Source organism: Rutilus rutilus, assembly GCF_951802725.1.
Source record: "Rutilus rutilus genome assembly, chromosome: 7".
NCBI classification, from domain to species: domain Eukaryota; kingdom Metazoa; phylum Chordata; class Actinopteri; order Cypriniformes; family Leuciscidae; genus Rutilus; species Rutilus rutilus.
The window spans coordinates 20,298,414-20,315,221 of NC_140221.1; the positions used below are offsets into that span (position 1 = coordinate 20,298,414).

Sequence of the window (16,808 nt, forward strand, 5' to 3'; positions counted from 1 at the left end):
TTAGGCTAACTGAAATAAAACCATGCCAATCTCTAGGTATGGTGAATGCTATGTGATGATGTGGGGCTATTTTAATTCCAAAGGCCAAGGGAACTTTATCAGGATGCATAGTATCCTGGATCCATGAAGTAACTGGCCTTTAAAAATAAAAATCTGCCTGCCTCTATGGGAATTTAACATAGGGCTGTACTAACTTATGCACCATGTATTTTAAGGAAGAACATTTATTTATTTACGATACATTATTCATTCACAAAGAAAATTGGTGTCCTTAAAGGTTGGATTTTTCCTAATTTTTTAAATTAAGGCATTAAGTTCAATTTCCAAAATATGATTTTTTATTCCTCTTTTGAGTCAACTTTAGCATGGGTGTATTAACTTATGCATTGCACTGCATATATATTTTTTTAAATAATGAAGATATCTTGCCGTTTCCTATCAATAGTGTAAATCAGTGTTTCTCAACTGGTGGGAAGACTGTTCTGGCTGGGCCGCGGAGTGTGCAGTCAAAGAAACAAGATCAACAGCAACAAAAAAACGTAATTCTAAATGTTTTCTGATGTGAGACTTTTATTATGAAAGACATGTGTGAAAGCTGTTGACTCTTCTGTCAGACGCAGTTTAAGTAAAGAGTGCCTGAGAAAAACATGTTGTCCCGAAATGTGTAAATGTGGCCGCGCACGTTTTATATCTCTCCACTAGCGCAAAAGAAACTACGAACATGCAACGTCGTGGTCTTGTTGTCAATTAGTAAGTCATGTAATAAAAGTAAAGTACCAATAAAATCAGTAACTGTGTAATCTTCGTGTATGTCTATACAACCAGCCCCGTGATAGAAAACCGGACCAACAAAGTAAATAGCGGCGTGTTTTGGAAGATTTTCTTTTCTGTTTTCGTGTTCAGTGTTTTCTACACCTTGCACCATGGACTTTCCGGTAGTGAAACTATTGTGCCTTGAGCAGGGCGCTTCGCGACATATGTGGAGTGGGTGCTGGCTTCCTGCGGATCAGCGTTCACCATCGAGGACGGCGCAAGCCCCACTGCCCATTCAGTGCCCAGCCAGAAGCACCTAGACGACAAGGATCGATGCCCTGACCCCTCTGCAGGTAGTGCGACGGAGATCGCCGCAATGTATGAGCCTGCGCCCCCAAGAGCAACAGAGGATCACATCGCCACGGAGCACACCAAAGACACTTTTTGATTTTGAGTTTGGAGTGGACTTTATTCTATCCCCGGTACTATTACCCGAACCAGTCTGTCTTCTGCCTGTCTCGCTCCGTCTCCAGCTTCGGTGTGCTACGATCTGCCTCGACTCGTCGCCCTGGCACCCTCACTCCTTCTGCCCTCGACCTCAGCGTGGACCATCGGCCATTCAGGCTCGCCGGACTCCCTTGGCATGTCGGCTCCACCTGGGTCAGACATCGCTTCACCTGTCTGCTGCTCTCTGGTCCTCCACCCCTTCAGCTGCAGCTCGCTCCGCTCTACCTCAGGCTCCACCTCCGCCCTCGGTCACTCCAGCTTGCCCTCAGACCTCCGGATCCCCACCTCGATCTCGGGAGGTCGTCACTGAGGCTCAGTCGCGGCCACCTAGTTCGTCGTAATCTCTCCACCACCTCGGCTCATCGGCTGCGCGGTGGGCTCCATTCACGCCGTCATTGCCTCCTGTCCTGTAATCCCCATGGCGGCCCTCATCAGTGTTCCTCCATGGCTCCTCCCACCATCAACGCCGCCATGGGGCACTCCTCTGGCTGTGGCCTGGAGAGCCATCATCCCTGGCTCAAGGTCATCCCATGGCTCACTTCACCTTCATCACCACCCTGGACTTTGTTGTTCGTCCTTCTCCCGGTCGTCCATCCAGCCCTAGAACTTCCTCCTGCCTGTCTGCGCCATCCCTTCGCCATCCCCTCATCCTCTTTGTCTCCTCTTCTCCACGGCGCAAGGTCGCGCCTACCGGGAGGGGGCGTTCTGTCACAATCACGTTAGTTTGGACTTGTTGTGTTTGGTCATCGTCTGCCAAAGTCATTTATTTGTTCTCACGGACACTTGTTCTGTGCAGCAGTGCACTCATCAATCACCATCATTATCACCAGTATATATGTTCATTTCTGTTTCAGTTCAGTGTCCAGTGTTGTCTATTGTGGATGTGTTGTATGTTGCTCTGTTCGTTTGGATTACCCGTTGGATTTATTAAATATTACCTTATTGCCTTCATCTTCATCTTCGTTTTCAGCCCCATGACACCCAGATACTCAAAATGATCAATGATACTCATGAATGATGATGATAACAGTATTGGGTGTAAAATTATTTCTCATGCTCCTAAAAGAGTCTAAAGAGTAGCCTATTTATCTTGATGATGATACCAATGAGTTATGTAGCTACATGATGGATTAAAACCGCTTTAAAGATTTCAGCCCAACACAGCGTAAAAAAAAAAAATCATTATAGATTTTGTGATGATAGTTTTTGAGTTCACAAATGGTCAAGTGTTTAGTTAATAGTATGCTGATGGATATAGATTTGTATTTTGAGAGCTCTTACTGGAAGTCTCCCAAAAACCAATTATATAACTTGAAGGCAAAACACAGCAGTCTTTATGTGACATGATCTCCCTGGAGTCAATGACAAGATCCTCTCTTGATCTGAGTGTCTGTGTGTGTGTATTTTCCTCTTGCCTCAAGGTGAGAAGGTCGGTGTACTTGTCTTGTAAGTAGTATTTATGAGAAGGAAAACAAGAGGGAAAGAAAAGGGATGGTCTGCATAGATTCCAGGAGTCTCCAAACATCAAGAAGAAGCATCAAAATAAGACTGTCTGGATCAAAAAAGTTTAGAGACTGTTGAAACTTCAAAACTGTTGCATGCCATCATAAATGCTTTAGAAAGCTCTCAGAGTGATGTTTTAGTTCGAGAGAATGGATTAAGATTGTCTGCCAAGAAAAAAAGTCAATAGAGCAACAAGGCCTTCAAAATCCCTTCAGTGGTTTATTTTGCTCATTTAAAATCTGCAGATAACACCACACACATAGCCTACTTCTGTCCTTGTCTATCCACATAACTATAGCAACTTACAGCCTGTCTGAAACAGTTTGAAGGCAACTCATAATGTCTTCATTTTTTTCTGCAAACATTTAAAGAATATTTTACTTTACAATGAACAGTGTGTCTGAAAACAAGGCAAAATAAAAAGAGAATCAAGTAAGCATTGAATTTAATCTGATTTGAAGTCACCATACATTCATGTGAAAGAAACCATTAATTAATGTGCCCTTGTAATCTTTAATCAAAATAACTTCACCTCCCCCTTGCAGCAACATCTCCTCTCTTCTCTGATGACATGCCTTTTCACTCGGATATACGTCACAATAAGGAAGAAAAGACCATCGCAACTTCCGTTTTGTGCCAACTTTAAAAACATTTGCTATATGTTACATAACAAAAACTGCAACCGTTTGTTTTGTCAATCATTGTAGTCATCATTTAACCTCTAATTAGTTAATTAATTAGAATGTGTAATTTATGTTGTTGAACAAAACGGGGAATCTTTTTAAAGTAATGTTAACAGATCCTTTTAAAATGAAAACCCATACGAAATTTCCAAGGGAACTCAAGGCTAGTAAATGCTAAATCTCTTCTGAGTTTTATAGGACTACAAAATGAGCATCTCTATGAAAGCAACATAAATTCTTCTAATTCAAAAACATAAATGGTATAAATTGTAATGCTGACAATTTTCATTACGCTCTGAAAATAAGATCTTTGAATTCATCCATCTATTCTCCATGCAGCTTATGTAGGAGACCTTTGAATCATTAAATCAAATTTATTCTAAAAGAAAACTAAATTTTATTAAAAATTAGACTAAATCTAAATTATTATTTCAGCTAAAAGTTTAGCTACAGTTCAAAACTCAAAAGCGCAAATATATATAAAAAAACAGCTATTATTAATAGTTATCAGTTAGGCTACTTTCCACCACCTTCAAAGTTTCATTCACCGCGGTATTTAATGAAGTGTTCTGCCTAATGTGATTCAGACAAAAAACAAACAAACAAACAAACAAACAAACAAACAAGAGTAGAGTCTGTGTGTAAAGAAACTAAAGACAATAATGTACATACATTTAAATATGACTGTTCTAAAATATTTTTTTTCAACCATTATTTTTGCCTACCATCCTCTAACATATCTGGACTTGAGTCCACTCCCTTTGCACATATGGCTTTTATTCCTACCGGGGAGAGCAAAAGAATGGCTGACCTTCAGAGAGAGGCTCTCCGACTGAGCATTTAATAATGTATCATGTAGCCTACTAGAGTGTTTGTGTGTAAATGTGTAGGCCTATGTGTCTAAGTAGCATGTTTTGTTTGGTTTCTGTTTCATCCAATTGAAATGAAACCTAACATAACATAACATAACATAACATAACATAACATAACATAACATAACATAACATAACATAACATAACATAACATAATGATTAATAGCCTATAGGCTATAACAAAATAAAATAAAATATCCATCTTTCAATAAATCTTATTCAAAAAAGTGCATTCAAATAAGCCTACATTCTAAGTTTAACATGAAAACATTTCACACGTTTTACCTAACGTGTATTTTGACTTACCTGAGTAACAATGTAGTCTGTGTGAGATTTCTTCAGAAGGTGTCGCTGTGTCTCACGTGAACGTGAAGTAGCCACAAGGTGCGCGCGCGCGCACGAAGTACCTGCTTTCTTTCATCCCTCCGCCAAACTTCGGGTCCACTTTGAATCCGTTGATCACTTGAGCGCACGTTAAACTAGACACGCGGGTTTCTTATGTCTACGCTGAGGCGTGTACCATATTCAGTCGTCTTCTTACTGTAGTGAATTGCCGTCTTCTCAGAGAAATATGTGTTAGTCTCATCTTACTCAAGGTAAACTTCTTGACCTCCCACCCCACTCGTGCTGTGACGTGACTAGCAGCGGCTAGTAATAAATGAAACGCGCATTTTGAAGCGTCCAGTTGTTCTGCTGCTTCAGCAGACGCGCGTCTGTCACATGCGGCGGGGCACATTCAGACAGAACTGGAGGTATTTTTAATGTTCTTTTCTTTGGCACTTTCTTCTTCTTCTTGCTATTAGAAAAAGTTCTTCTAAGGAGTAATTAAAACCAGTGTTGTCAATGTTTTGAGAGCGCCCAGTAAGTTAACCGGACAGTTGACACGTTTGCCGTTGCAGTGTTTCTATTGATCGCGCTGGACTGAAACACCAAACCACTGGGATAAACTATCAGCTATTCAACTTCACAAAATGAGCGCCGGGAAGAGGTAAGAAACCCCGAAAACTGTTTCTATATTAACCGGTTCTGTGATTCGGGTTACAGTTCAGTTAACAAGTCTCATCCAATTCATAGCAGAAGAATAGCATCTGAAAGCCCCATATACAATAACAAACACTGTAAACTGTTTATGAATGAGTCTCCACACATGGGACAAATGTCCCATTTTTTTCCAGCACCGTCATAGGCAATGCACGAAAACCTTAAGCTTTCTAAAATGAATATAGCTAAGTCATTCTGAAGGTCCTCTTTCCATATCTAATCTGCTGTAAGTTCAACATCACAAGCTCTGTTTAGCTTTATAGTGTTTTTGTTATTGTTGCAGTTTTGCAGTTTTAAGTAATTGCATTAATGATTTCTGCCATTGACTCTATAGGTCAACTCAATCATACAAATTATGAAGACATTCTGTTGGATATTTTTTTTAGTAATATCCCTCATTTTAAGTTATTAGCAACTAACTTTATCAGAAAAAGTTGGCTACTGCATTTAATATATGTTATGCAAAACGTGGCTAATTTATCAACACCTTCAGCTGTCAAAACCATAAGATTGTCTTATTAACTAATAACAGTTCGATTGGAACTAAAGTCGGCTTGATTGATTCATTCATTCATGTGAATGAAGCATATAACCTATAGCCTATAATAAACATGCAATAGCCCTACAACCAAACTCAGGTCAATGCTTTTCATGTTCAGCAGATACATCCAAAACAATTTGTTAATATGTAGGCCTAAACTTATTTATACCTATATTTTTTCTCCTTTGTAGTCTGCCATGTCCCAGTTCTCAAAAATCAGCGATACAATATTACACAGAAGCTAAAATTATTGGAGAATTATTCTCTCAGTTGAGGCCAGATATGTAATCCAAACTGATATCCATAAAACACTAAAGAAATCACTTTAAAAAAAGGAGAACTAATTGATTTCATTTGCCTTTATGGGAATATTGGCCATGTAGATTTTATTTATAAATAGTTGAAAATATTCTGTTACCTCTTACCAGTCTTGCTTGTATTGTTAAGTGTGGGTGTAGTTTATTATGCTATAATATTTCCCATGTATTTACCTTCAAAGACTTTTAAATATGTTCTTAATTCTGGTCAGTCGTCAGTTGCCCAAGACAGCAATGCTGAAATGATACTTTACCCAATTGACACCAAAGTGTTTTTAAGGAAACGTGAGGTGAACTCATCTCATGTGAAGGAGCACTGTGTGCCTGCTGTGTCAATATCTGTTCCATAGGTGGCAATGAAGATTGGGGGAGGAAGAGGGACAGTTTTAATCTGATGGGACAGAGTGTGATGTTCAAAAAGCAGTTTCAATAGAGTGCAGACCTTTTTTGCATTTTTGTACCTTTTAACAAACCCTGGGCTAATCGAGAGCCTACCTTTGCCTCTAAGATAATTTTTTCCCTACATTTTGTACATTCCGTACAAGTAAGATTACTATAAACAGGATTGTTTTGTAGAAGTCTGTGATTTATAATACGGGTTATCATTTTTGACACTGTCTATAAAGCTGGTATTGTTGATGGTTGCTATTAACAGTATTAACCATGCTGTGTGTAAAGTCTAGCTGTTAGAAAGAGACAGTCATGTCCACAAGCTCTGTGTTAGCCAATATTCATTGACCTTTTAACCAGTCGTCTAGTATTATATCACGTCACGGATAACCAAGTGCTATACAATAATTTACACCTTGTTTGGGTCACAGTTAACCTACCGTATATAGTTATTGTTTAACAACATGTATAATTGTAAAACCCCCACAGGCCTTGTGATATAGTTTTTTAAATGGTCGTTAGTGTATTACTAACGGTTAGCTTTTAACTTTTATAAAAGTTAAATGGCCCTTTGGGTGACTTATAGCTTGACCTGCTGTAGACTGTCACCTAGGCTCATTGGAAAAACGTGCCTCTATCTACATTTTTGCAAAAAATGTTACCTATACATGCAATTCATTGCAGGTTCTAGCTGAAATGAGCACTAGAGGCAGTAACATACTAACAATTCCTTTTAAAGTCAGCATGAAGAGTCTTTTATTCCCTATTGTGACATATATCCCAGTGAAATGGCTTCATGAATGAGAATTTTTTTTAGGGTGGGACTTGATTTTGTCCATGGGGAACTGATTAGATTGTTGCATGGTTGTGGTTTGCAATAGCTGTGATGTCATGTGAGTGACAGGTTGATCCCGCCCCCGCACCAGTTAACAAGTCATCAAAGAATAGAAGAGATGTCGCTGCAAGAGGAAGGAGAAGTTATTTTGATTAAAGATTAAGGCACATTAATTTAGTCAAAAATAATGATATGCACGGATAAATCATTTATAATAAACACTACAATATTCCATTAAAAATAAGATTCGTCCATCTTGACCTCATGGTGACTTTAAAACAAATTATGAATACAGGGGCAGATTATCGATTAACAAAGACTTATTTTCGTGTGGTTCCTTGCGTAATACTTTTACCATAGTGCATGATTTCTAAACTGATACATGTTTGCGCTTGGATCACATAATCCTCTCGATGTGCCACCACTCACAGGACATTTCATTTCATTAGACAACCAACAAAATAAAACATTAATCTGTTTCAGATAAAACTGAACACACTTCTAGCGCCACTCATTTGACATTTCACTGAAACATGCAAGAAGCAATGTGATATCATTGTGCAGAAATGTCACCACAGGCACGCTTTTTTCAATGAGCCTGGGTTACTGAATTGAGTGGTTAAACTTGGCATCTTTTCAGCATGCCTGATTGCATCTAGTCGAGATATGCACTGACACTGGGCTCTCAGGGAGCTCTGTGCTCTTATCAGAGGAATAAGCTCTATCCTTCCTGTTTGTGTTTACATTTTGGTTTGTTTTTATGGTTTTGTAAACATTCAGTGACAATTCATGTTGTAAGGAGCCCACAGAGGAAATCATTATCTGAGTGTGTTCTCCAGGCAAAAAAAGAAAAGAAAAAAAGGAAGGTTTTAATGGATTTTAGAGGTCAAATTCACATTTTCAAACCTGAAAAGATGATTGTGATCAGAACAAATAACATCCTATCCATTTTCTTCACACCTTTAGTCTTACCTTACCTTAGAGAAATGTCAGTGCCTGAATTGTTTCAGTCTGGACTTCTTCCTAAAGTGACAAATAGCAGTCACACCTCGCTAGGAGCAAAAATCTTTGTCCCTATAGTGGACAAATGGCTACATTGTCCTGAAGATGCAATTATAAAGCACACCACATAGAGTTTACGGCATACCTTTTACATGCAGAGTGTGATGACGTCTCAAAAAAGACATTCCTTTGATGTGTTAATATTCAAATTAGTGTTATTGTACATGGAAGAATTTTGAAATTAACATCATACTCTTTAGTAAATAGCCAAAAACAAAAATATTATGCATTATTATTGTGATATTCACAAAATTTATAGGTTGCTTCTCAATACACAAATGCTTCCTCGTTTCCTCGCTCCTCCGTCCTTCAGCCTGTGACCCGGAAACCAATCAAAGAAAGCCTTGGAGAAAGACATCTCAATTCTGTATTTGCACCGTGAGGAACGAGGAGCGAGGAAGATTCCAGAGGAGCTATGAGCGAGGATGCACAGGTGTATCCTCTGCGGAAGTCTTTTTTTGTCGCAAAAACCTGATGCACATATAAATTGCACATATAAAATCTAGGCTATATAAAAATAATTTTAATGTATGCTTTACTTTTTTAGTTGAAATACATCTCACATATTTCAACAGGGCCTCTTGCTTTATTATTTATTATGAATTTCTTAACCTGCATCCTTCCCTCGTATCCTACGGGGGGTGGAGCTGAGACATGAGGAAAGGAAGCTAGGAAATAAAAAGAGAATGCACAAATAAGAAATGAGAAGTACCATTAGTTTTAGCCAGATCAGGTCGGATGAAAGTTTACTAACAACTGCTTCATGCCCTACATCAGTCCATTCAGAACTGACTATAATAGCATCTTATTATAGAAAGATGTAAATGTTATTCTACATTTTGAACATATGAAGTTTTGTTGACACTTTAGAACTCTTGTGTATTTGTTGGTTTAAAACTGTTTGCGCCATTGGATATGCAGTTGCTGCAGCACAGCCTATGAGCAAGCCAGACGCTCAATGTGCTAGCTGTGCAGCTGCAAATGCGTTTTACATAAAAGCTTCAGTAAATCGAGGAAAAGGAGTTTCCCCTCTGCGTATACAGTGAGGAAAATAAGTATTTGAACACCCTGCTATTTTGCAAGTTCTCCCACTTGGAAATCATGGAGGGGTCTGAAATTGTCATCGTAGGTGCATGTCCACTGTGAGAGACATAATCTAAAAAAAAAAATTCCAGAAATCACAATATATGATTTTTTTAACTATTTATTTGTATGATACAGCTGCAAATAAGTATTTGAACACCTGTCTATCAGCTAGAATTCTGACCCTCAAAGACCTGTTAGTCTGCCTTTAAAATGTCCACCTCCACTCCATTTATTATCCTAAATTAGATGCACCTGTTTGAGGTCGTTAGCTGCATAAAGACACCTGTCCACCCCATACAATCAGTAAGAATCCAACTACTAACATGGCCAAGACCAAAGAGCTGTCCAAAGACACTAGAGACAAAATTGTACACCTCCACAAGGCTGGAAAGGGCTACGGGGAAATTGCCAAGCAGCTTGGTGAAAAAAGGTCCACTGTTGGAGCAATCATTAGAAAATGGAAGAAGCTAAACATGACTGTCAATCTCCCTCGGACTGGGGCTCCATGCAAGATCTCACCTCGTGGGGTCTCAATGATCCTAAGAAAGGTGAGAAATCAGCCCAGAACTACACGGGAGGAGTTGGTCAATGACCTGAAAAGAGCTGGGACCACCGTTTCCAAGGTTACTGTTGGTAATACACTAAGACGTCATGGTTTGAAATCATGCATGGCACGGAAGGTTCCCCTGCTTAAACCAGCACATGTCAAGGCCCGTCTTAAGTTTGCCAATGACCATTTGGATGATCCAGAGGAGTCATGGGAGAAAGTCATGTGGTCAGATGAGACCAAAATATAACTTTTTATATAATACCATCCCAAGAACACCATCCCTACTGTGAAGCATGGGGGTGGTAGCATCATGCTTTGGGGGTGTTTTTCTGCACATGGGACAGGGAGACTGCACTGTATTAAGGAGAGGATGACCGGGGCCATGTATTGCGAGATTTTGGGGAACAACCTCCTTCCCTCAGTTAGAGCATTGAAGATGGGTCGAGGCTGGGTCTTCCAACATGACAATGACCCGAAGCACACAGCCAGGATAACCAAGGAGTGGCTCTGTAAGAAGCATATCAAGGTTCTGGCGTGGCCTAGCCAGTCTCCAGACCTAAACCCAATAGAGAATCTTTGGAGGGAGCTCAAACTCCGTGTTTCTCAGCGACAGCCCAGAAACCTGACTGATCTAGAGAAGATCTGTGTGGAGGAGTGGGCCAAAATCCCTCCTGCAGTGTGTGCAAACCTGGTGAAAAACTACAGGAAACGTTTGACCTCTGTAATTGGAAACAAAGGCTACTGTACCAAATATTAACATAGATTTTCTCAGGTGTTCAAATACTTATTTGCAGCTGTATCATACAAATAAATAGTTAAAAAATCATACATTGTGATTTCTGGATTTTTTATTTTTTTTAGATTATGTCTCTCACAGTGGACATGCACCTACGATGACAATTTCAGACCCCTCCATGATTTCTAAGTGGGAGAACTAGCAAAATAGCAGGGTGTTCAAATACTTATTTTCCTCACTGTAGCTACGCAATACGAAGTGACCGTTCGAAAGGGAACTGTTTTAGCTCAAAGTATTGAAATTAACAACAACTTTTCCAGTAATATAACTGACTTCACTTCATTAAAAAAAATCTGTATGGAATAGCATACTCTTATTGAAAAATGTCAATCAGGAAATGAGTTAATTTCGGCAGTGTTATGGATATTCATCCTCCTTATTCCAAACATCCAGTATATTGGACAAATTTGTCCTTTTTGCTGTATGTTTTTGTTATGCTTAAACATGCATCTGTTTTATTTTAAATTATTTGTATTATTTTATTTTTTTAATTTTTTTTATTTATAAAAGCACATTCAATTTATTTTGATTAGTTTTATTTGCTAACAAAATACTACTGTATTTTTCTGAATATAACTCACAATTTTTACATTATTTTTAAATGTAGTAAAATGTAACGTACCGATGGAATCTCAACAATGCAAATTTGACCTGGTGTGACTTAGTCAAGTGTGATTTATTTTCCAGAGAAATACAGTGAACATTGATTGTTTGTAAAGTTTCCCATCTCAGGACTGATTAGGATATTTCATTACTGATTTAATGCCACAAGGGCGTATAATAATGCCCCATAACCATGTGATATTACTCCAGCCTTTTGTTAATGTGCGTGTGTGTGCTTCGTGGATCACTTTTGAGTATAATAGACCAGATGGAGAAATCCGATTGTCATAAACAGCGTTTGTGTTCATGCTCAGTGTTTATTCCACCCACGTGTAGCTTGTTGTATTAGCATTAGCATCGCTCTTTAGCTGATCTGAAATCTGTGTGTGGCAGCCTGGCTCACACCTCCTGGACATCAGACTCAATTAGCATCTTACTAGGCTGCCCAGCCCGCCCCATCCCCCATAGACGGGATTACCCTCCCAATGTCTACCTGACCGCTCCTGCGTACCCTCAAGGGCAGCAGCCTCAGAACAGGACTGTGTCTCGTAAGTTACACCACACATCTACTAACCAGGGCTGGATCCAGAACCAAAAACTTCCCCCTTGTTAGCGGTACCTGCTAACCTGGGAAAATGGCTAGTACTAGCAGAAACACACTGCAAGTGAATGAACCGCGATGCTACGGCTCCACTCTGTCTTTAGAAGATAAATGTGAGCAGTCTTTCTTCCTCTTTTACTACTACAGGGTGGAGGATGAGGCCGTGCTGGACAGAGGGGCCTCGCTTCTCAAGCACTTGTGTGATCAGGAAGAGGTTGAAGGTAAGTACCAAATGAAAGTCTAAAGTCACTTATTTTCATTGTTTAATTTGTTGTTTTTCAAAGTTTGGAACCAAGAAAATGTTCTAAGTGTGAAAAAATCATTTGGTTTTGATTTGATACAGTTTGATTTGAGTGGAACGTTTAGTGTTTACTTTAAGGTGATGAAGATGTAGGGCACAAATACCAGGTGATTTTGTGTTTACCCTGTCAGTTTCCTTCCGGTCCAAAGATAGATTTAAATGAGTGTTAGTGTGTGTTGTTTATCAGGGTGTGGTTTAGGAGCATGTTTAGAAAGGTACTTAGAAAAGTACACAATTTATTTTTTAATACATTTTTGAATCTATTTACTGTAAGTCAGACAACTAGATACTAAAGAGACTAAATACTTAATAAAATTAGTCACAATGGAAACAGAAGGTCAAGTCAAGCACATTGGATTGTAGGATACAGTATTTCACACTGTATGTTCTGTTGTACGCTGTTCATTTTAAAATGTAGTAGGTCATCTGTGCATTCTGAATATTTTCATACTAGTATATGTCAGTATGCTATTCTAAACATAACCAGAGAAACTTTTGCATTACAATTGCATTTTTCATATCTTTGAGGGACACTACTACTATTTAAATGGAAGTACTATCGCTGCTGTTTAAATGGGAATTGGATGGAGCGGTTTAATAATAAGTATTAATTTTATTCAAATTGTATTTACAAAATCTTACTGACCCCAAACTTTACTGTTGAAAGAAGAAACATTAGTCTTAGAAATCCCCAAAACAACAACTAAAAAATGTCGGCCTGCCCTCAAAGTAAACTATAACAACATGTGCCTGTTAGACAAAGAGCCTATGTCGCAGTTCTTTTAGATATAGCCTAAAGCTTTATTAGCATCTATATTAGCATGCACAGTAGCGTGTCGCTATCTTCTGTACTTGTACCCTCCATCTCAACAGCTCTGTTACTGCGGTAACACAAGGTGCTCAGATGTTGAAGCCCATAATGTCCCAGCCAGAATCAGGGAATACGCTTTATCCGGTGACGAATTGCGTGCCACTCCAATTCAGCTCTCTTTCTATGGTCGCATAGAAAAGGGTCCCTCCGAAAGAACAGGAAGCTTGGCACAAAGCTGGCTCGACAATGTGTGGTTCCTCCCTCCCTCTTACCTCTCCCTTTCCTTCTCTTAGTCCTTGCTCTTACTCCCTTTTCCTTATTTGCTCTCGCCCATCCCAGCATAGGTGGGATCCCTATTCATAAATGGTTCTCGATGATCTTTCTGCACCATTTGTTTGTTTAAAACAAGCAAAGAAAAAAGCTAAATGTCTACAATTTACGATCATTTTCCAGAATGTTTGCGGAAAAGATGCTGAATGTGCCCTGGAGCGGACCATTTTGACTGATTCTTAACTTTAGACAAACAGGCACATAATTAAGTCACTTCCTCAACCTACATGATTTATACCCATGATGTGCCCCCCCCCCCCCCCCCCCCCCCACACAATAAAATACTGTTAGAATTACTTATTTATAAAAAGGCTTTTTGTATAATTGATGACATATTTTGCAAAAAAATTAGTAAATCATACTATAAAAAAAAAAATCTCAGTAATTCACAAAAAGTAATTCATACTATGACATTGTGACAAATTATATTGTAACATTAAATATGATCTATTGTGAACGTACTAATGAAGTTACACATATTGGTAATGAGATAAGATAAGAATAAGATGAAAACATGAGATTAACACACTCAGTAATTACATATGCATGTCACATTTGGAAAGACAATTTGGACTGCATCCAAATGCAGGGATCTCTCGCTGACTGTGAGAGTGTATTATCCTGTAAGAAAAGAGACAGCAGGGCTGTGAATCCAGTTTAAACACACTCTGCATAATTTATAAGAATGGGTGATGTTTTACAAATACAAACAGATCTTTGTGTTAAGGTTCTGTGGATAATCATTGTCATTTTGCTTTGTTTGATATTTGTCAGGGTCTAGAGGACCGTAGTTCAAAGTCCCGGAGACAGTTTTGACTTGTATCAAATGCAGGTGCACAAAAACGTGCAGGTCTCTGTTTCAGAAGAAGAAAATCATTATATGATCATAAAAACAGTAGCAGTCGTATCTTCACGATTGAGTCAAATATAATAAAGATCAACTGTTTTAGAAGAAATCTCCACTTAAATTCAGGATACACTGGATTGAAAACCAAGCGATTTTCTTTTCTGTTTAGACATTATGTACCTTTCATTTATTTGCAAAACCTTTTTTTCGACTCATCGGAAAGTAGTTTTAGACCTAATTTCGATGCAGAAAATAAAAACAAGAAACAAACAATACAGAATGTGCCCGCATCATATCATCTATAGTCATCTGGACTTGTTCTCTCTAGCCATTTAAAGATGCGTTCACACTACCAGCGACAAAGCGACACGATCCGATTCATTTCAGTGGAGAGCTGGCGATTTCCGGCGACATGAGCAACAGTTGGCGACAGGATGTTGGCATGTCCAGCGTAGCGACAAAGTTGAGATATGTTTAACTTTATGCAAATGAAGAGTGACTTTCTGGGGCGACAACCAATAGGAGTTAATTCAGTGGGGCGTTGTCATTCGGGAACGCCCACTAGCGACCTTACCGCCGGCCACTCGCAACATGCAAAATGCTGGTAGTGTGAACGAAGTGTGGGACATGTTGCCACTGCTTCCAGTGGCTTCGTCTGTCGCCTAATGGCGGTGATTGTCCTGCGTTTAACCTCGTCATGCTTGATTATGTCATGAGGCTTATAAATCACTGTGGTGGTCTATTAGTCTCTCTGATGGGGTGAATCATGATCACTATGTGACCTGTGGCACTACAGCTGGGCTGAAGATGTAAAGACAGCCTTGTAATTGGCTGTGGATAAACAAGTACAGATGCACCTGAATAAATCCTACATGACATGAATATGACTTCGACTTAGTTTTACTGTACTCATTTTTTATCATACTTTCAATTGGTGTATAAAACCTTAATTTGAGACGTGCTTTAGCACTGTAACCCTTTAAATACTAAAATTTTGATCGATCTGATCATCTGAGTCTCTAATACTTGGGCTGAAAGTATTAAATTGAAAATTTTTGACACAGATTGCCATGTTGCAGACCAGAATCTAATCCTTATTATTTTTGACCTCGAAATTTTTAGTTGTCAGAATGTTGTGCATCAAAAGCTAATAAGTGTGTTGGCTAATACACTGGCTTTGTGAAAGACCTTTCTAATTAATATTGACATGCGTTTCATTTTAGTTAAATTATAGATGCACAGCACACTTTAATATAAATTGCTTCTTTGATCGCATGCCATGTTAGATTATGGCCTGGTTAATTAAACATCTCAGTTTAGTTGTAGCACTAGCCTGAAAAAGTTTACAATTTAGGGATAGATTGTATCAGGTCTGGTTTGCAGATCTGCACTGATGTCACTGGTCTAGTTAGAGATGCATTAAAGAATATTTCAATAAGTTACATAGTAACACCGTGTGGGATGTATTTTTAACAGATGTACTTCATGTGACTTTGGGGAGAGACATGGAAAGTGTCTGTATGATATAGATCTAAACATTGGACGTTCCGCACTACCTGCTAGCTGTTCCAGCCAAAATATTTAGTTTGACAGTCTGCTGCAAACCCCTCCGGTGAAATCCACAATTTCCTGCATAAATTGCGTTGAGGAAGTCACGCCATTTATTTATGTCTTTACCCAGGTTGCATCATATGCCGTAACCAATGGGCCGCAAGGAAACAGTCGTCGTTCAGCTCCTGACCTCAGTGACACTACACATTATTTATCTTACAGATGTTGAAGTGTGTAGCTGTGGGATGGTCACGTGGCTTGTGCTATCTTGACAGGAGGGAGCCGTTTATCTCATGACAACAACAATGTTAGGACTGGCATTATTGTATTTACTTGACTTGGCTGAGTCAATTAATTCTGTAAGTGTTTATCTACGTCATCAAGGGCTTTTTTGATATACTGAGGGGAATTCACTCAGAACGAGCTGCAGCCACTGATAGCGTTGTTTTTGCACATTTTGCCTGGGATGCGTTAGCCCGCGATTCTCTAAAGGAAATGCACAGCATCATTCCATCATCCAGGCACCTGCTTATTTCTTTAAAATACCAAAAGTGCTCTCACCTCACTGTGTCTGGATTTAAACCCAGTTAACAACTTCTTCGTTGTTCAAGCATCATTTGATAACTGCTGCTGTTTTAATATCATAGTTGTTGAAACTATGTATGTAAAATATCTGAAATTCAAAGACTTTTTTATAAAGAATATATTTGAATGAAGTAGGTTTTGCCACTTTTTTTTTCTTGTTTAATCCTAAATCACAAAACAAAAAAGGTTAATGCAGAAGTTTTTTAACAATTATTATTATTATAAAAAAAATGTTCAAGGCA

The 16,808-nt window shown here is 38.8% G+C and overlaps 1 protein-coding gene across 5 annotated transcripts in view; it reads left to right on the forward strand.

Annotated features, from left to right (window-relative positions):
- Window positions 1-4,681: 4,681 nt before the first annotated feature.
- slc4a4a (solute carrier family 4 member 4a) overlaps window positions 4,682-16,808 on the forward strand; it is a 70,761-nt gene continuing 58,634 nt past the window's right edge. For 2 of the 5 annotated variants that reach the window (XM_084415227.1, XM_084415232.1), the window contains exon 1: window positions 12,071-12,362. In XM_084415227.1, coding sequence (XP_084271353.1) covers window positions 12,176-12,362 — 187 coding nt within the window. In that variant the 5' untranslated portion in view covers window positions 12,071-12,175. Of the gene's footprint in view, window positions 5,072-5,218; window positions 5,308-12,049; window positions 12,363-16,808 lie in introns of those variants that run through there. The other 3 variants (XM_084415230.1, XM_084415229.1, XM_084415228.1) reach the window with 3 other exon arrangements.